Source organism: Malurus melanocephalus, unplaced genomic scaffold, assembly GCF_030028575.1.
Source record: "Malurus melanocephalus ecotype Western Australia unplaced genomic scaffold, MMel_1.1 scaffold_588, whole genome shotgun sequence".
NCBI classification, from domain to species: domain Eukaryota; kingdom Metazoa; phylum Chordata; class Aves; order Passeriformes; family Maluridae; genus Malurus; species Malurus melanocephalus.
The window spans coordinates 211235-237186 of NW_026623820.1; the positions used below are offsets into that span (position 1 = coordinate 211235).

The 25952-nt window shown below is 42.6% G+C and overlaps 1 protein-coding gene across 3 annotated transcripts in view; it reads left to right on the forward strand.

Annotated features, from left to right (window-relative positions):
* Positions 1–23154, forward strand: part of CRAMP1 (cramped chromatin regulator homolog 1) — a 50517-nt gene extending 27363 nt beyond the window's left edge. For all 3 annotated transcript variants that reach the window (XM_057382833.1, XM_057382831.1, XM_057382832.1), the window contains exons 7-21: positions 49–134; positions 830–953; positions 2037–2118; positions 3185–4444; positions 6719–6896; positions 9121–9302; positions 9972–10046; positions 11249–11330; positions 12026–12130; positions 12788–12966; positions 13435–13503; positions 14817–15051; positions 15359–15523; positions 16184–16329; positions 18609–23154. In XM_057382833.1, the coding sequence (XP_057238816.1) occupies positions 49–134; positions 830–953; positions 2037–2118; positions 3185–4444; positions 6719–6896; positions 9121–9302; positions 9972–10046; positions 11249–11330; positions 12026–12130; positions 12788–12966; positions 13435–13503; positions 14817–15051; positions 15359–15523; positions 16184–16329; positions 18609–18773 (3133 nt within the window). In that variant the 3' untranslated portion in view covers positions 18774–23154. The remainder of the gene's footprint in view (positions 1–48; positions 135–829; positions 954–2036; positions 2119–3184; positions 4445–6718; positions 6897–9120; positions 9303–9971; positions 10047–11248; positions 11331–12025; positions 12131–12787; positions 12967–13434; positions 13504–14816; positions 15052–15358; positions 15524–16183; positions 16330–18608) is intronic.
* Positions 23155–25952: the final 2798 nt, after the last annotated feature.

The window sequence follows — 25952 nt, forward strand, 5'->3', positions numbered from 1 at the left end:
GCACTGTTGTTACAGTTCCTCTAAGTACTTCTCTTTCCATGTATCCAGGGCTACTACTGTTCGTTACAAAGGCAGAAACCTGCGTATCAAAGCTCCCATGTGCAGGGCATTGAAGAAACTCTGTGATCCAGATGGTGAGTAAAAGATGCTGGAATAAGATGGTGTTCTAGGATATGGTTGGAAGCACAGAAAGTGAACGGTCTTGTTCTGGTGTATCCATTACTGGCAGGGAAATTTCAGCTGTTGCATGTTTGTCCTGGGCACAGTACTGTCTGTCTTGGCCTGTTTGGTAGTGTAACCCTGGTAATTTCAGGACCCACACAGTTTTCTTACTAGCTAAGATGAAAAGGAAATACCCACACCAGATAGTTCACTACTGCTTTGCACATCATGCTTTCACTGTATGTGAAGGTTAGCCCCTTGTGTCAGTGAATCAACCAGCAATATAGCATTTATCTTTGATAATTTTCAACGTTTTTAGCTTCTCCCATTAAGCTGTGTGATTTCATTTTGTTGTTTTTTTCTTCCTCGTTCCCAAGTAAGTAGAATCAGGCCGTTCAAAGGTCTGAAATACTGTACTGCTTCAAAGTTTCCAGACACCTGATTTTTGACACTGCTTGCTCAACTGGAATCCCTAGTACCACTGCAGTGTCCAAGGATAAGAACACATTGSAACAAAATTAAGGAAGCAGGCTCCAGTGGTAAAGCTGAACTGACTGAGTTAGCTGTAGGTGATGCTAGTGCCTGATCTTTTTCATTGAGTAACCGAGCATAGTGTTGTGACTTGAGTTGTCCTTGCTTTGACGCTTTGTGCTTCATCTCCTTTCAGGTGTGAGTGATGAAGAGGACCAAAAGCCAGTACGACTTCCTCTCAAAGTCCCTGTGGAGTTGCAGCCACGGAATAACCACGCATGGGCTCGAGTACAGAGTCTTGCCCAGAACCCACGGCTTAGGTAGTGGTGAACTGATTGTGGTGCTCAGAATAGGAAAACAGATGAGCAGCATCCTAGTCCCTTCCTTTCTTCAGGATTCTCTTTGCYAGTTGGGCAGTTAATCTTTAACAATGCAGTTGGTCTAAATGTACTTAGTTTGAAGTCTTTGTCCAACCAGAGTACATGGTTTGTAAAAGTGCATTACTACAAGGGAAAATTAGATTACCGTTGTTCTTTGTATCTTTTGAGTAATGAAGGAGCCATTAGCTTTGGAGATGAATATACTTTGTGCCACTTACTGGCAGAGTGGAGTGCAAGTAAAATGGCRATAGTAGCATTGGTTTTACTAAAATTTGTATTTCATGTACCATAGACAGAGAGGAAAGAAGATACACAGTGGTCAGAGATGCCTGCACCAAGGCTCTGAACATTTCATGTGCACCCAGTGATAAAAGCMGCATGAAAAGTGTTTGTAGCTTCTCCCTTCCCAAACATTGTTGGTGCAGCTGTTCTGTGTCATCAGTGGCTCTTCATCCTGGTACTTCYATCTAGTCCAGAACTTGGAGCAGCAAACACCAGGCCTCTGTGATGTTGAGTGTTGCTTCAACTGTAGCACTTTAGTGTAGTGACCAAAGATCATGATAAAAATATCCATTGTTTTCTTTGCACTAGGTTTATTTAGTAAAAGGTTTTCTAAAAGTAAATGTTTAAGAGTCTTGTGCCCCTTTTTCTCTTTCTTTCTATCCTTTATGTGGTAGCTCTGTGCCTTGCCTTCACTTTAGCAGTTCAGCTAAATCCTGCGATCTTTTCCTATCTTCTTTCATATGGAAAAAGCTAGTTTCTTGAATCATGGCAGTCGGTTATCTGACAGGCTTTTAAGATGTGTGAGTTGTCACAGTTCTGAGTTACCTAGATTTTAAAGTTGTGGGATAACATATGTTTTGGTTTTGTTGTTTTTTTTTTTCTTAGAGCTTGGGAGTGTTCTTTGTGCTGGCATTGTAGAATACCAGTTTATTTYGTAATTCTTCTAGCATCAAAGCTAGGACTTGAAGCTCCTGCTGACAGTTGTTCTCTGTTCCCTTGCTTTGTTTCTCTTGCATACAGGATGATCGTGGAGTTACATCGGAAGGTCTCCAGCCTCCTTGAATTCCTGAAGCAGAAGTGGGCTCTCCATGAAGTGCGGGTTGTATCCTTTTCCTGCTCGGTCTGTTCCATGTGCTGTGTCCTGGGAGCAAKTCCCTTCCAAGTTCAGTTTTGCATTGTAAAAGTGAATTTACTTCATAAATATAACAGTCCCTGCTTATTAAAGGTAGAGATCAGTCTCAGCATCTCTAATGGAGGCTTTCATGGGAGATCTCATGTTCTGCTTTTGCCTCAAATCTTCTCTATTATGATTAAGTGAAAGCTAGTTAGGAATAAATGAAATTCCTGCTTTTATTTTATTTCCTCAGCCAATGATCTTAGTCTGGTTCATTGTCAGTGGTTGACCCCCTTAGAGCCTGGATAATAACTCACAATTTTGTTTCCAGTTTCAGCATAGAGATTAAGGACATATCTTTGCACTTTGTGCAGTTTCACCAATGAAGGCTTAAGCTTCTTGTCAAGGTAGCTGCTGCTACCTGCAATGTGTCTCTGCACTGTCTGAGCCATACCGCGTTCAGGGTGTCCCTGCCTCTGAGCTTTGATTCACGCAATAGGAAGATATGTGAGTTAACAGTTGTTCTGTTCTGAACCTAGTCCTCCTGACTTGGAGGTCTTGATCCTCTTCCTGGGCTTTTAATTTAAGCTTTTCTKTTTAATTTGTGAGCCTGGAAGTAACAGCAGTGTAGCACTTGAAACTTTGAGAGATGTAAGAGCATGTAAGATAGAGTTTGCTTCACTCATGAGAGGCTTCTTTGCTTTTCAGTGTTTGAGTTTTTGCTTGGTTTTGTTGGGGTTTGTTGGTTGCGCTTTGTTTTTTTAATTATGGTGGTGTGTGAAACAGAGAGAAGTAATTTTGTTTGGAATGGAGGCTTATTCTGKGCTTGTAGCAGGTCTTCACTATAGTCTTCATCACCACAAAGGACCTAATTTCTGATTATAGTGTGTTCACTCTAATCTGTGCTGAATAGAGAACATGTCATGAGAACACGAGAGAGCATGATCAGCTACTTTATTTTAAACTTGTTTTTTTAAACRTGCAAAAYAGGCTCCCAGGTGCTTTTTTTGGAAGGGACAAATGAGTGTTACATTCTTTGACACATCTTTTTTAGCGTAAAACACTAGAAGAACAGCAACTTCAAGACTCCAGAGACTCAGAAACAAGAGGCAGCTTCTCAGAGGAGAAAGTGATGCTCCATCTCTTTCCAGGGGAGAATTGTACCCTCACTCCGCTGCCTGGGGTAGCCAGAGTGGTCCACTCCAAGGCTTTCTGTACTGTGCATTGGCAGGAAACAGGCAAATGCAAACAGAACACAAAAGACTCTCACTTACTTCCCCCTGCCCAAATCCTCGGCATACAGAGTGGTCAGGGCACAGCAAGGGGACAGCTGAAATACCTGCGGGGAACAGAAGGTAAGGGTGTTGGAAGGGCAGAGAGCACTACAGAGCCCAGCAGAACTTTGCAGCCTACTGCTGAAGTTTCTGCAAGCATTGAAGATGGTGCCCCRGAGCCTGTCCTGGTGGAAGGAACAGCCTCAAATTTTGGCATCACTAATTCCGTCCAGAAACCGCCTTCTGGACTTCAGGATCCAGGAGGGCACCAGGAAAAGCTCAGCTCAGTGGCCTCCTGCATGGAGGGCAGGGAGGCCCTGGCCAGTGACCAGGCAGCTGTGCTGCCCTCATGCAGCACAGTGTGTGCTTGCAGCAAGATCCCTGATGTGGAGGAACTCTCTCTGCTGGATCCATTCCCACGGTACATGAAGTCCTGTCAGGACCTAATCGTCCCAGAGAAATATTGTTGCACAGACAAACTGCATGGGAAAGACTCTGCTCCAGCAGCTGATAATGCTCCTCTGGTGGCTTTTCCAAGCAGGAGGAGTGCAGAGACCTCTGACTCCTGCTCCCAGCTACTGAGAGGTGTTGAGGGTTCCCCTGGCAGCGGCAAAAGTGAAACTCAGGCCAGCCACAGCCAGGGCCAGCAGCTGGATGCTTGTACCAAGGATATCACAGATGCCGTAATGGAGGATTCTCAAGAGAAGCTGGCTTCCTTGTTTCCAGCTCCACCTCAGGGACAATCCAGTACCAAGTCTCCCAAGGATGACCCCAGTCGGCTCTCCCAACAGGTTAGAGAAGAAGGATGGAGTCTGCGAACCTCTGAGAGCCTTACAYTGGCTGAAGTCTACCTCATGATGGGCAAACCGAACAAGCTGCAGCTGGAATATGACTGGTTAGCTGTCTTGGAGCCAGAAACTCAGGATGCTAGAGAGCAAACATCTGAGTCCAGCRCTGTCCCTGCATGTCCCAGCTTTCACAAGCAGAGGCTCCTAAACTGCCTTCTGAAACTCATCTCTACTGAAGTCAATCCCAAACCAGTAAGTAGCTCTTGTTCACACTGCAGATACTAAACTCTAGTTTAGTAGATTTGGGGAATAATAGCTCAGTTGTGAGTTCACAATAAATCAATAACTAGCCATGTCAAGAGGCCTGGAGATTCCTTTGTTTAAATGGTACAGAAACCACAACACAAGACAGCTGTTTACAGAGTGGACTTTGCTTCTATATGCTTTAACTTCTGGTTCACTGTGAGTCTCACTGGTGTTCCAGTGAACATTTAATGTGACTACCAGAAAGATCAGTTGTGAGGTGAGGTGCCTTCTGTTCTTGCTCAGATTCACAGAACATAGATTGACAGATTCGTAGAACAGCCCAGGTTGGAAGGGACCTTGGAAGATGAGCTGATCCAGCCTTTTCTAGGAAATGGAGCCTGGATGAGATTAATATTCGACATGAAAATTGCAACCTTGGGTTGTCAATGTTTATGTAGTTCAAATGACACAAAGTATGAGAAGTGAAAAGTGTGTATTTCTTCAGAATAGCAGTCAATAGATCTGCACCAGCCACAGTTGATTATTTGTGTAAAAGTTCCCAGACTCCAGAASAGATGTTTAGCAGTCCTTAGGGACTCCCTTAAGGGAGACCTTAGGAAATGAACTTGCTTTTCTTCTTGTGCTTTGTAACCTGTGTTTAAGATCTGCYCCAGTGATACCTGGGCAGCCAATTCCACCTAGTGCAGCCAATTGAAACTTAGTAAAACATCTTTTTAAAAGACACAGAGTTCAACAGATCTGTTCAAATGCCTGTGGTAGATATGATGAGCTRAAGATCTTGTTCCACCCAAGATGCAAATGTATCACTGTTCCCAAACACAAAGTTCTTTGATCCTTTGTTGTTGGTGATTTAGCCCCCCGAAAGTTCATTTTGATTCTCGTTCTACAGACATAGAATGAAGGATTTTATAAATTTAAACCCATCTTTGTTCAGATGCAGCTCCAGATACAGACTTTGTTTAAAGTGCAAAGACTTTTGGTTTGACATCTCACAGACCTGGGACACTGTCTCCTCTTTGGCATCTACTTTTACTTCTGGTGACACAGGTGACAGCTAAGCATGATGATGAAACAATCACAAACTATAAAGAAGGATATCGCTGAGACTTGGGAGGAAAGGAATTGAAGAGGGGGAGGAATCAGCAGTTAGGATTTGCATGTGTTTCCCTGTCACTCTCACACTCTAGCTGTCTTAGTCAAAGTAGCTACTTTGTATAGTATAGTACTACAATAGAGGAGCACTTTAAGATATGTATCATATGATACATTCCAGCAAAAAGAAGGAATGCAACCTTTTATTTGTCAAATACCAATTTACTCTCTTTTTTCTTTTTGTTTCTTTTATGTTTTTTTAGAAAAACATAAACTCTCCTTGCAGAATGAATGTTGTGACACTGATGTTGCAGAGGCCCGGAAGATATTTACAGCCTCACTGAAAGCACTGTAGAATTCTTGAAAGTTGCATTTCATCAAATAATGACAGGAACCATAATATTTTTGCCACAGGGTATTTTAAGAGGAAGGATTGATTGTGTGCATGCCTCCTGTTTTCTCCAGATAATCTGTAACAACCAAAGCAGCCAGCTCTGCTGTGGTTCATTCCTTGAATGAAAATCATCAGCATAAAACAAACCTGCAAGTGGCATTGCAGTTGGGGGGAGGGGGGGGGAAGTGTAATTTTAAGCCTATTATTGCACACAGGTTCTTTAAAACGTGAGGGTTTTCTAGAAAACAGTTTTAACAACTTAATAAAACAACTGGATAGGCCTAGAAGATTATTGAAGCACGTGTCTCTTGTTAGTGCTGTGTTACAGTGTGAAAGAAAAAGGAAGGGAAAAAATTCAAACTCTACCTGATAGAATTAAGAGAGAATTAAAATGTTTTTGTCCAGATGTACTTCCCACCAGGGCAGCCCTCTTGGATGGAGTTTATGGAAAATRGTTTTACGCTGAATTAAAACCAACACCTTTTTTCTCTTTTACTTTCTATCCTGTGGTGATCCAGCACATTGTGTGAAGCTTATTGAGTGTTAACCCAATTGTAACATAAATTAATACATTGTATTGGTGATATCCAACACTGTTAAATGGGCAGGAAGGGAATTTCAGCTGCCCTTCACTCCCACTAGGRGGTATTGCTTAGATTACTTTAAGGTATTGTAGTATGTCATATTTTAATTTTAAGGTGTCCGAAGTACACTGAGTTTCACAATATATTTGTTGTACCAGCACACAATGTCCATTTAATGTGCATTTTCAGACACCCGAGATGAGCTCCATTGCCACATCACCTATAAAGCCTGCTCAGGAGGAGCAGTCCCTGACTCCCCCAGGAAAGGTGATTGCCATCAACACCAGGAGTCCAGGCTGCACACGGAATCAGTCTGCCCTTCGCAACAACAAGGCTTTTKCTGCTGGTGCTGCTTCCACCTCCTCAGGTGAGTATTCCTAAAAATCCACTTGGTGAATTCAACTGGTTAATACCTCACACCATGATGAGGATTTCCCAGAGTTGTAACACTGGAAGGAGGAATGCTCTTACTCTTAGGAACTTCACTGTCTGAGAACATTAATGTATATTAATTTGCTTTAGAATTGTATTAAATCCAGTGCTGCTTTGAATCTTGAATAACAATGCACATCAATAATGTGGTTCACAATCCAGCAGAACTCTCCTGAGACACTCTTAGGGACGATGCTTGTTTTTTTGGGGAGCTGTGTCATGATTTAACCCCAGCCAGCAACTCAGCCCCCTACAACTGCTCAGTCACTCCCCTCTGGTGGGATGGGGGAGAATTGGAAGAGTAAAAGTGAGAGAACATGGGTTGAAATAAAAATGGTTTCTTAAGTAAAGCAAAAGCTGTGCACACAAAGCAGAACAAGGAATTAGTTTGCTGCTTCCCCTTGGCAGGCAGGTGTTCAGCCACCCTTAGGACAGCAAGGCTCCATCATATGTAACAGTAACTTGAGAAGGCAAATGCCCTCACTCTGAATGTCCGCTTCTTCCTTCTTCCCCCAGCTCTGTACACTAAGCATGACCCCCCATGGTCTGTGATATCACTGTGGTCAGCTGGGATCAGCTGTCCTGGCTGTGTCCCCTCCCAGTTCCTCATGCATCCCCAGCACCCCACCRGCAGCATGGGGTGAGGAGCAGTAAAGGTCTTGACCTGTGTAAGAGCTGCTGAGGGGTAACTAGAGCATCCCTGAATTAGGAACAGGGTTTGCTACACAAATCCAAAACTGCTGCATACCAGCCACTGAAGAAAACCTCTTCCCAGCCTGAACCAGCACAAGCTGACTGGCACAGGGTGTGAKATCTCAAAGAGTATCAGCTTACAAAACAGGCAAGTAAATGCCCAGAGTAAAATCTGTTGATGAATAAATACTGRAGATTTTCTGTGACATTCTGCCACTAGAGCTTTAGCTTAGATATTGGGAAGAAATTCTTCTATGTGAGGGTGATGAGGCCCTGGCACAGGGTGTCCAGAGGAGCTGTGGCTGCTTCATCTCTGGAAGTGTCCAAGGCCAAGTTGGACAGGGCTTGGGCTAGTGGWAAGTGTCCCTGGCCRTGGCAGGGGSTGGAATGAGATGAGCTTTAAGGTCCCTTCCAACCCAAACCAGTAATGTGATTCTACAATTRTATGATAGAGAATGATTGTAATTACCTTTTCTTTAATAGGAGGTACAGCTGCTGTAACCTGTGGGCCCCAGCCATGCAGGCCAAGAATTTCTGTTCTGTGCTTCAGCCCAGTKGTATTTGCCACCAAATGTTTGTGACTTTAGGAAAGTCTGTGATGGTGTTGGGGTTACTGGGACCAGTTGTGATCCTTAGGCCCTMCTTTTCACACCCCTACTCTGAGCCCAGAGCAGTGAACCCAGGAGCAGGTTAATTGGATTAACTGGTGCTGTAAAACACCTGTATGGAGAGAGGCAGGTACACATCTTGGATACYTCAGAGTGACAGGCTAACAGTGCTGGCTTTCGTCCGAGGTGGCTGCCTGAAGGGTGGGCACAGCACAGGAAAATCCTACTGGTTTTTTTCAACTTAAATGTAAATGGGAAASTTTTACTCAGACAAGCTATCATTATTTCCTTGTGCCAAATGTATTTTGAGGACAGTCTATTTTTGGGAAGGTATTTTGGTGAATTGATCCCTGCTTCATCACCAGAGTGATTTTATTGGAGTTGTACTTTCAATTACCATAGGGAAAGTAGGGGTGGGGAGTGTAAATAAATCATAAACACTGTAAAATGTCTCTGTGTTTGTATTATCTTGCCCTACATAAGAAATGGTAGATAAAGTTTGTTTACTGGGTAGGCTTTCAAGTATGCCTACAAGCTGAAGAGATAAATTCATTATTGTGGTCTATGTGGGGCTGAAAACAGGGCTTCAATTCTATATTCTTAAGTAGAGTAAAATYACATTTAATCTCCTACTTCCAAGAATTTTAAAGGAAGTGAATGTTAGTGGTATTCAATGYAGGTAAATGTCAGTTTGTAGGTGGTACAACTGAAATCTGGAGAGATTCCTGATTTTAGAAACAGCTGGTGACAGCCAGAATCTTTAAGTCACAGTTCTCTCTATGGTACTTCAGTTGCTAAAGAGTTACTTCCTTTCTGTTTTCACTTTATTTCATTTAAATTACTGTTAAAATCTTCTAGGTTTGAGAAACCTCCCTCGACCTCTCTTGGTGGCCAGTCCTTCAAGTTCTGGGAGCACTGAGGCTGACAGTGGACTGTTTGCAGTCCCTACAACCCTCCCCCCCAACAGCCGCCATGGGAAGCTGTTCCTACCCAGCAAGGAAACAGAGCTGACCTTCCGGCAGCACCTGGACACTATCAGTGTAAGTGAGATGATTGAATAGAAAGTGCAGCATGGTGTGCATGAGCCAGCTTCCAGGAGGTATTCCAGGGATTCTGGATTCATCAGAAAGCATGGGCTGCCCTGTGAAGCGGTGTTTCGTATGATGCTCAAGTTTAACATTGTGTTAACTGAGGTGAGTCAGATTTTGACTATATAACTGGGCTCTGAAGTAACATTACCTGTTCAGGTAAGTCAGATAATTCAAATCTGAATGCCATCACACAGCCCAATGAAACTGATTTGCTGTCTAAGTTGCTCCAGCACACACATGTGCCATGTTTAGCAARAACTGATTCTCTTCTGTTGTGTAGCTAATTTTAACACAGCTTCATTGCTGTATTTAAGTAAAATGTTAATTTTTATGTACACAATCTCAGTAAAAATTTCATAGGAAGCTGCAGTAGTTAAGTAGTAAAATGGCTTTTGGGAACAAAGCTTTATCTCTATTAAAAAAAAAAAAGAAAAACTACATTATTGGTGGAAAATATTCTGACTCTAGTGGAAAGGATATTGTGCTGTCTGAAACAAAACACAGTATTTTAGTCAACTCTTAAATTTAACTTTATTGAAAATAAGAATTTAGGGGGTATAATTTATTCTGTGTCTGCATACCTAAAATACTTGTAATGCATTTCCTGTTCTTGTCCAGATGCAGTCGGACTTCTTCCTGCCGAAGCCCCGGAAGTTACGGAACAGGCACTTGCGGAAGCCATTGGTAGTACAGGTCAGAGGAAAGTGTAAATGCCTGCTTTGCTCCCTGAGTATCATTAAGGCTATAGTGATTTGCACGTAACAAATAAAAACCTGAATTTCCCACATGCATGCACTGGAAATGTGAAGCTGAAATTATGCAGGAACAAACACCTCAGTCTCTAGTGTTACCAGGCATGTTATATTCCTGTATGAAGAATGTCAACAACAGCAGAAGTCCGGTGCCTGAGGTAATTCAGAAAAATAAGAAAGCTTCTGTCCTGGAAGTAGGTTCTGCTGCCTGGGCCTTCTGGCACTGAGGCATGGACAGTGTGCCCCTGTGCTGACAGTGTTGGAGCTGGCAGCCCTCTTAACAACAAAATCTTCCTTTAAATCCTTTTCCTGCTTCCTGCTCAGTAGTGGCTGTTGAACTGCAGTGGATATAAGCTTCTTTAGTGAAATAAGCCATACCACACTTTGAGAGAACAATGATTCCTGAGAAAAAATGGGGCTTTGGAAGAAGTGTATGGAAGGGGGGTGGCATATTGTCATGTTGTTTTGATGAGAGACAGGCATTACCCTCCTTCAGACTGCTCTGATAACCCAGAGAAAAGGCACATGCCATTGGGACACCAGAGGCAGGTGAGAAAAAATAAATCTGAAATCTAAATAATGGTAATTTACTGGGGGAAGACAAAGTTCCCAAGTGTCAATATACCCTTTCTTGTCTTCYGTTTTGTGTGAGAGTAGGACACACAGATATTACCCCTGGACTATTTTCTCATCCTAAGACCTTCAGATCTGGGCAATTCCATGTCTTTTAAGAGCTCCCAAGTACACACAGCTATCTCAATCATCCATGCTTGCTGAATTTTAAGGGCAGATGAGTTTGCACACGAAGTCCCATCCTTAAGATCACTGCTGTAATTCTGAGAGAGATTTGAAAATCACTGCATATATAATCAGAGAGGAATCTAGTTCTAATCAGCATTCCTTTGAGCATTTTCCGTATGGTAATATTTTCTTTTAGTAGTTTACAGAGAAAACACATGATTCCTATCTGTAGCTTTTTTCTCAAGAGCACACTGATCTCATCGCTGTATCTGGTGCATGACAGTAATGCCACAGAAATACTCTGCTTATTCTGGAAGGTCTTGTGAACTTCTGCACCTTATACAATGAGTTACCCTCTGTCTGTGTTTTAATCTGTTCCGGTTTATTGTTTCTCTCACATAGAGAACACTGCTCCCCAGGCCGTCTGGAAATCCGTCCCAGCATGTCTGTTCCTTTTCTATCTTATCCAACTCATCCATTACAGGTGAGTCTGCATCTCTTCTAGCACTTCTGTGGACTGAAAAGTGTCCCTTAAAACTGCATAATGAAGTAATTTCTAAAAAGAAGAAAATACCCTTTCAAAGTGACAGTATCACCAGCCTGCAGGATGATGGGATTGCTCTCCTGGGTCATTGTTAAGCAAGTCATGCTTGTGATAGAAATTTTTATTCAATTTCCCAAGATTGATAGCAGGGAAGAGCAAGGAGTTCTAACAGGGAGAAAAAATTTGGAATAAAATACTTAGATAGGACTTTGTGTTCTGTAGGGTATAATTGTCTAGGTTTTATGTTGGACTTTCCCTAATACCCGGGATATCGTCTGAATTTTATAAAGCATAGTCAATACACTGCCCTTATGTCCTTTTCTGCTAGTACACTCTATAGTACAGTGGTAGCACAGGTGACCCCCCATCCAAGCCAGCATGAGACCTGAAGGGTTCTCTTCACTGAAGGTATGGGAGCAGCTCCAATAGCACAGCAGCACTTTCTGTTGCGTGTCTGTGGCAAGACACTGCTTAACTCACATCACTGTTTTAGCTTTATTCCATCATCTCTGCTACTTGCATTCCTGCAGCTTGCTGCTGCTTGGAATTTATTTGCCTCTGTTGAATTGTGTTGTGTTCTGCTTCAAGGGTGTTAGATTTCTTTTGCCTGAAAGGTATTAATCCTTCCCCCACAGGGAGAGGTTCATTTCGGCCAATCCAGTCCTCACTGACTAAAGCTGCTGTTTCTCGTCCAATTGTGCCCAAAGTTCTTCCAACACAGGCCACCAACCATCTGTCTAGTAAGTCATTTTGAATTTTGCAATAAAAGTCATACTGGTGTTCTCCAGGCAGATACTGTCTTGCAACAGAAAGTGGGTTCCATAACTAGAAAAATTAATGAGGTGAAGACAGTGACTGCATGTATGTTTTACCTAGACAATTCTTGTGAGATGAGAAGACATTCAGTGTTTAAAGTGGATTTTAAAAGATTTGGGTGAGCTTGACCCTTGCAACAACTTAGGTTTTTTACGTTGAGTCTACATGGTTACCAGAGTCAAGATAATAAAAGAAGGCTCTGATGTTCTAGAGCTCCCCTAGTAACCCATAGGAAATTTCTAGAAATTGCACAGTGAAATACTTATCAATTTGGAGGACAAAAATGTGAAAAGAAAAAAAAATGGAAGGATGGGAGGGGAACTGGGAGGTTTCTCAACTATTTTGATATACCTGGTAACAGGTTGGAACAGGGCAGAAAAGTTAAACATTTTAGCTAAAAGCAATGTTACCCTTGGTGCAGAGAGCAGCTGACCCAGCTGATTAGATCATTACCATTGATGCTTTTTTAGATGGGTTGAGTTTTGACTCTGGGTAAGTTTAAAAAAAATCATCTTTTAGAGAATCATAACAGAGTGAAGAAGAAGCTTGTAATGTGGTTTTTGGTTTTTGTTTCACACAAGGTGCTATTGACTTGGCAGCTAAAAGTGCTGGCATTATCCCTGGTAGCCCCATGCCTGTCCTGGATGCAGATGGTTTGGCAGGTGTGTCTCCACTGTCACCAGATGCAGTGCCCACAGTAGTAACAGGGCAGGAGCCAGCAGTAGCACATCGGAACGGAGGCTCCATCACCACTGTGGAGGTCAGAGGCTCTTACATGAGATTTTTTTCTAATGCTTATCTGTCTTGCTCTTTCATCTTATAAAAAAACTGTATTATTATCACTCCTCAGTGAACTTTCTCCTGGGACTTGCTGTTGGACACTGCTGTCATGGCACACCCAGTCTGTGTTGTGTAGTGTGTATTTGGGGTTGAGGGATCAAATCATCATCTCATTGAACCAATTTCCATCCTGTTTCAGAAATCCAGGAGGGAATCTGGGGCAAAACATGGACTTTTAGGGATTGTATTTGGAATGGAAACTGCAATGTTACCCTTGGTGCACAGACCAGATACATGTTAGTCCATGTCAATCCATGTCATGTTCTCTGGGAGTTGATGGACAGTTTTGAAAGATGTGAGATGTATGAAGAGCACAGATAACTGGTGATAGGCCCATATCTCTTCCCTCTCCATCTGGTCACTCATGTGGCTTATGTTGTGATTGCAGGGCTCAGGCCCAGGGTGCCGGGTGCCGTACATCAGCCTGCCAGCTCGGCCCAAGCAGGATGGCTTCCAGGTACAGTGTGTGCTGAACAAACGCTGCTCTGGAGTGGGTAATGTTCTGTGCAAATATCACTGSTATTGCTAGTTAAAACTCCATATTCCCAGGTAATTGTGGACTACTGGTACTGTCTGGTGGAAGTGAAATTCCCAGCATCTGAAGAAGTTAAAGAATTTTAGGAAAGCTGCTCAAGTGTGTCTGTATGTGTGCCATTCCCTAAAATCAGAGTGAAGCTGACAGTCCCTGACCTGTGAAGGATAAATAGGCTTTACATATTTCTCAAGAGTGGAGGAGTTTACAATTGCTCTGCTATATCTGTGCGTGTACTTTAGACATCACAAGGGGAGATTTCAGCAGCTCACAGTCCTGCTGCCTCCATGTCACTAAAGGAGGAGTATTAAGACTAAAAGTGTGATTGTATGTCAGCATCCTTTCGAGAGATTCTCTGTTGTTTGTGCTGGATTCAGTAAGGTGTAGCCAGATACTTAAAAAGCAGCTGCAACTGTAGGATTGTTGTCATCCTGTACCCAGCCTCTCTCTCCAGTGGGATCCAGGGCCTGGTGTCAGAATTTTAAGCCTTCTTTTCTTCAGTGGAAGCACTTTCCATGCTCCCTGTGACACCTGCATGTGATAAAGGTCAAATTAGTTTGGCTGGCGAGCATAAAGGAAATTAAGACTTTTTTATGGGGCAGATGGTAGGACATGAATCTATGAGGCATTTATTGTGGTAATGGGGCCTTGGGTTCTGGTTCTTGCTCTTAGGACAGCTGTTTATACACAACATCAGAAAAAAAAACCATACTACAGTTCCACGATGAGGTACTGGTAATGATACTCCTTAAAGATCAGTTGAATTTTGGGAAGTCTGGCTATAAAAAGTGAATAAATGTGATTTATCAGTCACATTTTCAAATATCTGTATACTCTTCCATCAGTTAAAGGGTGTTTGCCTATACAAAGGCAAATTAATATATATCTATTTGGGGCTATCTTGTAGATTTACCAAAATTATGTAATTTTAAGATTATGCTTGTTCTGTTATGTAGGCTATTTTAAATATTCTTTGGAATGTTGCAGACTCATTTTTTCAGATGATCTGGCAGGATGTGGGCTGAAGCATATTTGTTTTTACTTACAGGTATTTTTTATTAAAATAAGTCAGGTTTATTATATAAATAGTATATTCCTCTAATTTAGGCATAATATCTACTGGATTTTTTCCCTTAAAAGTCTGGTTTTAATCTGATACTCAAGAGCTGAAGTGTTGCTTTTTAGTTTTTTGGGTTCTTAATATATCTGTAAACAATTAAYTCTGTTTCTTGTAATAGGGCACATCAGTCCTTTCTCTGCCAGAACTGGCCAAGACTTCTCTCCAGAATGGTCTGTCCAGCCTTCCACTTTCCTCATCAGAAGCTTCCAGTACTCGGCTCTCTCCTCCCAATGTTTCTGCTCTCTTGGATATTTCCCTGCCTGGACCACCTGAAGATGTGCTTTCTCAAGGGGAACCTGCTACTCAGATCAGTGATTCCATCATTGAAATAGCTATCAGCTCTGGCCAATACAGTAAGTCTGAGATGAGCTAAAATCTGCCTATCAACTTAAAAGAAAATGCCTGTCATCTTACATGCCAACAGAAATTTTTCCAGCAAGCAGTTCTTGGGTGGTGATGTTTTTGTGGGTTTGCTTTTGGGGCTTTTTTTTCCCCAAATACCTTTGGAAATAAAATTCTGTGCCTGGCCTTTATTTTCTAGGAAATATGGGACAGGAAGGTTATTGTTTGGAGTTTTTTCCTTTCTAAACAAAGATTGGTGCAGTGTCCTGTAACTTTATCACATTGACTAAATTCGTGATCCCTGGCATTGGCTTACAGGTGAAGGTGTTTCTCTCTCTCCTGCAAAACTGAATGGCAGTGACAGCTCCAAAAGTCTTCCGTCCCCATCCAGTAGTCCTCAACAGAACTGGATTGCGTCACCCACCCATGACCCCCAGTGGTACCCCAGTGACTCCACAGACTCCTCCCTCAGCAGCTTGTTCTGTAAGTGTCCAGATGCAGAGAAGTGCAACCAAAAAGTGCTTTCCTGTTAAAAAAAAGAAACAACCCAATGTTGTTTGTAAGAAGTAAACCCTTTAGAAAATTGTAAACTCAGTAGCACATTTGTAGAATTATTCCAAGTACTTTTTGCTTTCATTTCCACAGCATTGACTTTGGTACATTTTCTTTCTCTTTACAAGTCTGTTCCTGAAAGGTCCCGGTTGCTAGATTGGGGCCTACAGATTGGGACAAGTAATTCCTTGGCACTTCTTTGTAGTCTGTTTGGAGCCTGACTAATTAGTTAGGGTGAGACATTTGGACTGTTGTGCCAAAATGAACAGATGCCTTTGGCTCTGCTGGTGGAAAAATAGATTTTGTTGTGTGCTTGATGAACACTGTCTCAAAGACATGGGCTCACTCATTGGGTTTGGTTTAGGTTTAGTTGTTGAGGGTTTTTTGTAATTAATATTTCATAGGGCCAGTGTAATGAGTCTCCCTGCTCTTAGCAGTGTGGTGATGGTATTCATGCTGGTAATACATAATTTTTAAAAGACAGAAGAAATATATATCTGTCCTCCATTTTGAATTTCCTTATCCTTCTCTTTATCCTCCCAATTGAAAACATTCAGTGCAGTGACTTACTGATGGGCCTGTTCTTTGCAGCAAGTTTCATTTCCCCGGAGAAGGGACGAAAAATGTTACCAACTCCAGCTGGGAACACCAGTGGCACCTCTTTACTGGGACCCAGCCTGCTGGATGGAAATTCACGGGACTCCTTTGTGTCACGGTCCCTGGCAGATGTGGCAGAGGTATGTCAGCAAATTGCACTCAGAGTCTGCTTCTTCTTGCTGTGCTGGAAGTTACAGTTACTGGGTACTATCAGACTCTGCTGAGATACTTCTAAGTCAGAGGTGCTTTGACACCTGCACTTTGGCTCAGTGGAAGAGGGTTACAATCATAACAGAAGGATGTAAAATTACCTGAGGGTACCCAGCACCAGCTGCTGTGAGTGCCTTCAACCCAGGTTCTTTTTGCTGAGGGAGGTCATATTTACCTGTTGGACATACCTTTGTTTTGACGGAGAGAGATTCAATCCTTCCGTTTTGTGTGTCCTGCTTTGTAGAGCCGGAACTGAAAGTGTTAAAAATAAGAGAAAGGTTAATAGTGATGCAGCTACAATACAGTTGGAGGCCTGGTAGGAAAAAATAAGTAGGTCCAGAAGGAAGAAGCAGGAGGTGGCTAATATCAAGTCACCTAAAAGGGTGGCAGAAGGTCTGTGCTACTGAGTTACTGTCTCTGTTGGCAGAGCTATCCCTCTGTTTTGAACTCTTTCGAAGGGTTAGAAAGAAGCCCAGCAGTTTTTAAGGCTGTGTGACACACTTAAGGACACAGCTTCTTTTCAGAGGGACAGACAGAAAGAAAATGCTGTAGGAGCACTATGCAGCATAGCAAGGAAATTGCAAGGTCCTGCTCAAGGAAGGAATAACTCCATAGCAGTATCAGCTGGGAACTGGCTGTCTGGAAAGCAGCTCTGCTTTACCTGGGTACACCAATAGACAAGAGCTGAGCATGAGCCAGGGTGGTCTGTGCCACCGAAGGTGGCCAACAATGTCATGAGCTGTTTTTAACAGGAGCATGGCCAGGATATTGAACGAAATGATTAATGTCCTCTACTCTGTAGAATAGTAAAGCTTACCCTGCTGTGCAACAATGTCTAGAATATTGTGACCAGTTTTGAGCACCCAGTATATATATATAGAAGAGATTAACTGGATCAAGTTCAGTTGAGGTTCATCAGGAGGATCACGTGGTGAAGAAAGGGTGATGTCTGGGCTTGTTCAAACTAGGAAAGGCTTCAGGGTGGGAGGAACCTTACTGCCTGCCAATGCCTGCAGTAGGGTCATTGAGAAGATGTAGCCAAGCGCTTTAGAGGGGTGATGGGGGGGTGACAGAAACAAGCAAAAGCTGAACTGAGAAAGGTTCTGCTACATCTGTATAAAACCTCCTCTCTGAGGATAGGCAGGCAAGGAAACAGGTTGCCCAGAGATGTTAGGCAGTGTGTCTTCAGAGCTTTCCAGGGCTGACATCAATAAAGCTTCAAGTGAGCTGGCCTGTCCTCACTCTGAATAGGAGGTTAAATTAGAGACCTCTTCAGGTCCCTTCCAGTCTCAGTTATCTCATAGTTTACAGTTAATAACTCAGTACAACATTACATAACTTGTAATTTCTTGGGGACTTGCCCTTATGGAAGGAATGTGTCATTTCTCCATTGCCCTTTGGACTTGAATAAGAAGGTTTTATACAGACCTTGTAACCAGGAGCTGCAGCAAGCTCATGCCAATTTAGTGTAATCTTGGCAGCTTCAGATCTGAAACAGATCCACTTCTGGCATAAATATCAAGATTCTGTTCCTCTTGGTGGTGAGAAGCTGTCAAGGTGCATTCTAATAAAAGAAATATATGGTAATTTATTTGCATGGATTTTAAGTGATATTGCAGCCCTTGATATTACCAACTGCCTTTAGAAGAAAATGGGGTAAAGACTCCATGTTAGACACAGCAGAGCAGCTCTTGTGGCAGAGGTAATATCTTTAGATCATCTACCTGTGCACCTTAATGCTAAATTTGAAGCAGGTAAGGCTTGTTGAGACCATAGGTGGTTGCATTTTTTAAAAACTTCCATTTAGTTGTGGATGAGAAGAGCTGTTCTCTAACTCCAGTCAAGTGAGATAAAGTGTCTATTTCATATGAGGAGAGGCTGGGTATGAAGCTGAGGGAGCCAGACTCTTCACAGGGCAAGAGGCTGCAAGCAAAATTTGAAACACATTAAATTCCACCTGAAGACAAGAGAACTATTTTGAGGTAATCAGGCATGGAAACAGGGAACCCAGAAAATTGTGGAATGTCTGCACATGGGGATAATTCAGCATCTGCCCAAGTTCCAGGGCAGCCTGTTCTAGCTGACCCTGCTCAAGCGAGATGGTTTGATAAAATGCTCCCAAGATGTCCCTTCCAACCTCAGTAACCCTGTGATTCTGTGAGATTGCCACTGACATGTATCTTACCTCTTCTCTCCTTGGCTCTTCCAGGTGGTGGATTCCCAGCTGGCTTGTATGATGAATGAGAACAGCATAGATTACATATCTCGCTTTAATGACCTTGCCCAGGAACTGTCGATACCTGAGCCGACTCGCAGGGAGATACTGTTTGATGGAGGAGCTGGTGGTCCCCCTATTGGGGATCTCTCGCAGTAAGGGAATGACCAGCAGGCTGGTGCAGACTGTTCAGCTTAGTTGGAGCTTGCAGTGCTGAAACTTGATGAGGGCAGACTGGAGAGCAGCAGCTGAGGCTGAGTGACCCCTGTCCTGTGTGCTTCTTTGTAACRGAGAAGCATTGGTTTCAGAGGTCTCAAGGAGTACTTGCAAGTCCTGGAATGTGCAATATATTGGCAACAACAGAACATGGAATAACATTACAGGAGATTGCGTGTCCCTGCATCAGCGATGTAAGATTGCAGGTTTGTGGGACAGTTCTGGACTTGTACTTTGGAATGGTCTAAGCAAGCAGCTGAAGTAGAGAAGGGGTTGCCACAAGCTCCTATACATGGATTATTGTTTGTGTAGTGATCAAAATGCCATGCTTTTGGATCCACATAAAAGTTGAAGATGAAGGGTAAGGGTTGGTAGGGGACCTGCTGTGTGTCTTGACACGTCGTAGTTGGCAGTCTTCTTACCATTCAGTCAAACTGAAGTTCTTGCACTCTGTCCAGGGCACAGCCACTCCTTGGAGCTGTGTTCTTACAGACCACTCTGTTCCTTTGGCTCTTTGACCAATCCTGTGTGGCTCACACCTGCTTGCTTTTTCTGGTAGGGCAGCTCTCATCCACCCTCCTCCCGTGCTGCATGGATCCCCTGCTCTTATACCCCATCACATCACAATCATCATCATCATCACCATCACCCTGATTGCACTCTTAACACTGACACATTCTTAACCTTTGAGATTCTTCAGCACATTGCACAGTTCACCCTGTRAATGGGAGAGTGCTTTAATGCTCTCCCTGAAGAACAGTTACTTTTGGTCTGCAAACATGGCAAAAGAGCTTACACGAGGAAAGKTGTGTCATCATTACTCTTGGCTTTGCTAGGAACATGTAAATATTGCCACCTTCACAAAGACTGAGGATTTACCTGGGAGAGGAAATTGAAAACAATGTTGTAATGTGTAGGAACAAATACTAGGTTAACACTAAGGCAGTTGAAATCAGTTTTGTGTCATGAAGAGAAGTGTCAAGTCCTAGCTTTATCCCTGAGTCCTTCCTTCCTTTTTGTTCTGTGAACTCCAGGTTCTTGACCATTCTTCATTACAGTCACTCTCAGGCATGAGTGGGTCTGGCACTCCCTCTCTGAAATCCCTGTGCATTTAATGTCATGTTTTACTGTAGGAAAAACCCAGATCCTGATTCCAGTGGGTTCAAAAGGATATAGTGTTAATTTCTTGGGAGCTGGTTGTCCATCAATTCTAGCTTTATAACTCAGGAGACTTTTCTTATTCCCTTTCCTTTCCTCTTCKGTCCTGAGCAAGAATACCCATATTGTGCTCTTTTTTGAGCAGTGGCCTGCTTCTCCAGTTAGAGGATGTCCCTTGGCTGATGTGAGTAGCTCTGAACTTTTCCAAGGGACTGCTGTATAAACCTCAACTTTGTATTATTAATAAACAAACCTTCTCCTCCCTTAGCATGTTATCATGGGTTCATTTCCCAACTTGCACTGTACTTGGTGGKTGTTGTTCTGACTGCCTTTAGCTACATGTAGAAGGCATTTCTTTGACTTGGAGTCTCTTGTAACTTGCTCACAATGCACTGACTCTGTTTGCTGTTCACCCAGTTCCTTTACCCTGCTCTAGGCAGATGTTTTYTAGCTTCTCTGGAGTTGGCTTTGTGTTTTCTGTCATTAGGAGAAAATGGAACAAGTTTTCTGATGCACCTTTTGTGTGGCCCTGAGCAGCCTTTCCATTTCACTCAAAAAGGAATGTAATTTAGATGACATTCCAAGACCCATGTACCAGGTCACTGCATTCTGCTCTATTAACATGAGTCACACAGCTGTGTAAAGTCAGCACAAGTACAGTTGGATGTTCCCAGCAGGGAGCCACACTTCTGTCACTAGCAAGGGGAAGATCATAYCTAGAAGAATGGAGAAGTTCATAGCTGCGGGATGACTTCCCATCCTGGCTGTGCATCATATGAGATATTGAGTCCTTCTGTCATCATTTCTCTTTCGTTATTCTTACAGAGCCTTTTTTGAGAATTCTGACAGTATTGTCAGGAAACCACATAAACCTGGAATAGAACAAGGTGGAGGCTGTCACAGAAATGAATGCTGGACCTATTTTGTTCTGAGCATTCCCCCTTGCTATGGAGAAGACACCCCTTAATCTCAAGAGTCATTCCCACAAAAACTTTTCAGTTTTACCTAAAATTTAGCTGTATTTTTGTTTGGGCCTTCCTAGATTGTTCCCTCTTGGTTTTGGGTTCCTCCATTACTAATGCTGATTATTCTATATGCTGTGTCTCCAGAAATCTTTCCGATTTGCAGGACAAAAGTTGAAGGCACCTACTATGGCTRTGGATTACAGAACATGCAGGAGGGAATGTGTTACATTCTAATCAAGTACTGTATAAAAAGAAATCTGAAATCTCATTCTTAAAGTTCTAAATATTGCAAGACTAATGTGAGGGTCTCCACTGTATTTGTAACTCGACAAATTTTTCATCTTCCCTGCTGATGCTGGTAATGCAATGGATGTAACRCTGGGTTTGGCTCTGAAGTTGCCTAGAATAAGGGCCAGTGTTGGTGCACCTGTTGCAGAAGTGGAGAGCAGAGCACTTCATCCTGATCYTTGAAGGCTTTTTGCTTGCAACAAAAGAAGCTGTCAGCCTGCGTGAATCAGCCCACTCATTTCCCGGGGGGAAGGACACAATTTCAGAATGAAGGCAGCACAAATGGCTATTTTTTATGATACCATGACATCAGAAAACTTCTAATACCCTGAACCTTTGCAAGTGGGTTTGAACCACCCAGTAATAACAGAGTATAAATGACAGAAACCAGTTCAGCACTCAGAATGTTGGGGTTAGAAATGTGTTTGGCATTAGCCCCTTAAAATTTGGATTATGAAGCAGAATTTGATTTCAGAAATATAATGCTTTGCAAACTGCATTGTAAGAAAAAAGTCCTTTGAGGACAAGGGAAAAACTTGAGAATAATTAAGATTATTGTGGTAATTCTGAATTGATGCAGTATTTGTTACCCTTACTACATGAAAAGCCATTTAAACACTTCTCTGATCAGACAAGCTCTATATTTTTGGTGAGTGTGCTTTACAATAGCAGTCATCATCAGTTTGTTCCTGAGACAGCTAAAGAGGTGATGTATGCACACACATACACGTACATGAATACATGTGCACGTGTGTGGGGAGTTGTAATACTCAAAACTTCTTCAATTTTATTTCTTTCAGCTTCCCAATAGCAATAACAAAATCGGTATGAGGGACAGTGTCAGGCTAAGCAGACATCCAAGTACATCATACTGAAATGCCCGCAGTATCATTTCTGAGGTAGGAGCAGCTTTGTTATGTTAGTACCTGCCTGGGGCTCTGCTGGGTGTTGGAGAGGACTRATGGACACTAACAGCCTCCATGTATGGGATTAATGCTCTAGGCTTTTACCTCTCAGTGACTTATCTACCATAAGGCAGTTCTGAGTATCTGACAAGGTAAATGGCAGAAGATTCAGTGTCTGTGGGCTGGGTGCAGAGCAGTACCATAGCCCAAGGTTGGATCCACCCAATGTGTGTGCACACGCTAACAGAGTTCTGTGCTGGGTGTTGCATCCTGATCACCCACACAATCAATTTTATCCTGTATCACTAAACCTACTAAGCATAGGAACAGTAATAGTTTTTATACRGCATTGTTAAGCCTTCTTTTGACACCCTCTTTATTTCTAAATAGAATTAAATGGCTTGAATCAAATCTAACCTATAAAGACATCTCATTTACTGACAGCAGATCCCAGAGTGGAAATTCAGTTGCATTTTGTTTTCTACACTCAAACTTCGGATGCATTTATAAGGAAAGTAATGCACTTTTTTTAACCTTTTCAAACCTTTGAATCTGTTAATTTCACAGCAATTTGTAAATTAAGTGAACTTAAGTGAAACCTTGGCAACTAAGTGAAACCTTGGCAAGCACTATGGCAATAAGTTATCATTAATTATTGAAACATGATAACTGCTTTAGAGCTTACGGTTCTAGCAGCAAACTTTAATGCTGTTTCTTTTAATAATAGTTAAGCCATATCATCTAAAGTTTCTGGCTTGTTTGAGATGTGAATTTGTTTTATAGACTATAAATATACCTATATAGTGTATGTATAAAGCAAAATGCCTGTCTTTACTGATTATTTTTTGTACCATACTGTAAATTATATTATTTATTCTTTACCAATTTTGGAAAAAGGTGTTTTGGTTATTTAATATAATATACAAAAGCTGTTAAACTTCCTCTGTTTAAATTTCCAATTCAACTTGTAAAGCTGTTTTTATTCTTGTGCATAAATACATACTAATACTTGGTCTAACTTGTGTCCAGTGTGTTCTTTACTGTTCACGTCCTCTCAGATTTTTACATTTACACTTTATTTACATCATCATGGCCTTGTGGGGGTGGGGGTTAAAATTTGTCCATAAGGCAAAGCCCTCCAAGGTGATTTGGTTGCARTGAAATCAGTGGCCTAACTCCCACTGGCATCTCCCATCCCAGGGTTGTGATGATTGTCACCTTGGTCAGAGAAAATTTTTGTAGGGTTGTTTTTGCTTTATAGCTTCCATTCTCGGTAATGTCTGTTCATGGTGAGTTTCAGAAATGTAGCAAACCAGAGGGCTGTCTRTCGTGAATAGCCTGTCTGGGGCCATGGACACCAGTAACAAGGGGGAGAAAGAGAGAAAAACACAAGAAAACCACAAAAAATCCCAATCACTAACAGGAAGAAGCTGCAATAAAAATGGTAGTGTGTATCTTTGGGGTTTSGGGKTTTTTTTCCCATTCACAGCTTCAGGTAAGCAGAAACTCTGATGTGGAGATTTTATTCAGGCYATCATGTTTTATATAACCACTACCAGAAATACCTTTTGATCCCAGGACACTCAGGAACAGGAAGCCCTGAGAGGGTTGCATGGTATCTGTCTTCAGAGCTTTCCAAGATGAAACTAGCTAAAGCCCAGAGAAAGGTGGGCTCACCCAGGACACCCTGCTTTGGGCAAGTTAGACTCAAGGCCTGAAGTTCCTGTGATCTAGGTCAGTAACTTATTCCTTTTTGTATGCTCTTAGGATTTTGGTCTCTCACATAGAAAAAGGAGCTTTAATGTTGCACTGAGAAAGTGCAAGTGTGTTCTTGATAAGAAACAAAGAATGTTCTAAAAAGCTCAACATTAATTTTACTAGTAATATTTTCATACTTCCCATCCAAAATATGAATACCTGTCTCTCCTACATGTTTAYTGAGAAAATTGGGCTATGACCAAGTTTGAGCTCTTTCTGTGCATCTTCTCCCCTCCATTGGCTGTGAACCTTTGTCAGCATAAGAGACCTTTAAATCTTTTCCACCTTATGTCAAAGGTGGCTGAATCTTCTCTCACAAATTAGYTAATTTTGCCCTTAATGACCAAAATTTAAGACTGAAAACAGAAGGAATGAGTCCAAAAAATATTAGCAAAACAAGAAACTGCAGTGAGAGTACATACTTTTCGTGTTTTTTTGTTGGCTTTATTTGATTTGTTTTTTTTAGTTCTTCAAAACAAATGTAGCAGTTTACTAAATTTATACCTCTATATTTACTTCTTGACATATGAAAAGCTTCAGAGCTCTGAAATAAAACCTTCAGCTGAAAAATGTTAGCTTGCAATGTTACAGTCAATGAAAAATGGTTGAAAAGGCCATTCAAATACTGGCTCTGCRGGTACAGCTTTACCATCTCCCAGTGCACATTCTCCAGGCAGCCAGTGGCTTTCACGTGACAGTCACCCCATGCTTCAGCCACAGAACTGTGAGCAAACCATGGACATATGCCAGGGAGCAGGGCGAATGACAGCAGCCAGACTCTGCTCAACACTGTGCTGGCAGACCCCAGTGCACACTGACATGGCCAGGTGAGGCACAGGGGCCCGACACACAACAATCACAGAATTGATCAGGTTGGAAGGGACCACAGTGGGTCATCTGATCCCATTTCCCTGCTCAAGGTAATCCCAGAGCATATGGTACRAGACTGTGTCCAGAAGCAATGTCTCCAGTGAGGAAACCTCCACCCCCTCTCTGGGCAGCCTGTTCARTGTTCAGCCACTGCACAGTGAAGAAGTTCTTCCTCATGTTCAGRTCRAACTTCCTGGGCATCAGTTTCTGCCTTTGCCTCTTGTTCTATTGGCTGATAGCAGAGAGAAAAGCCTGGYCCATCCTCTTGATACCCACCCTTTAGATATTTATACACATTAATGAGGCCCCTTCTCAGCCATCTCTTCTCAAGGTTGAACAGGTCCAGCTCCCTCAGCTTTTCCTCATAAGAGATTCTCCAGACCCTTRACTGACTTAGTAGCACTCTGCTAGAACTATTCCAGGAGCTCCATATCTCTCCTGTACTGTGGGGCCCAGATCTGTACACAATGCTCCAAACGTGGCTTCACCAGGGCTGAGTTGAGGGCAGGATCATGTCCCTCRACCTGCTGGCAATACCCTTTCTAAGGCCAGGACAACACTGGCCTTCTTGGCTCCAAGTCACGCAGCTGGTCAGAGATGGATAGCTGTGCACCAGGACACCAAAGTCCTTCTTTGCAAGCACTRCTCTCCAGCAGGTCGGCTTCCAGCCTGTACTAGTGCCCAGGGTTGTTCCTCCACAGTTGCAGGAGCTGCTTTTCCTGTTGCTGAATTTCAAAAGGCTYTTCTCTGCCCATCTCCCCAAGCTGTTGAGGTCCCTCTGAAGGGCTGTGCAATCTTCTGAGGTATCAGCTACTCCTCCCAGTTTTGTATCAACACTGAACTTGCTKAGGAGGCATCTGCCCTTTCATCCAATGATTGATGAACAAGCTATACAACATTGAGCCCAACAGAGAACCTTGGGGGACACCACTAGTGATAGATCTCCAACCTTACTCTGTACTACTGATCACAAATCTCTGGGATCTATCACTCGTGTAGTTCTTTATCTATCCCATCGTTCACTCATCCAACCCACACTTCTGAAGTTTGCCTAGGAGGATATTGTGAGGGAMAAGCAAGGTGGGCAAAGAAAGTTTTTGCTTGCTTCTCCACGTGTGGACTGCCCTCCATTTGCTTCTCACTTCACAACTGATATCTGCTCCTTGCTTGGGGATGAG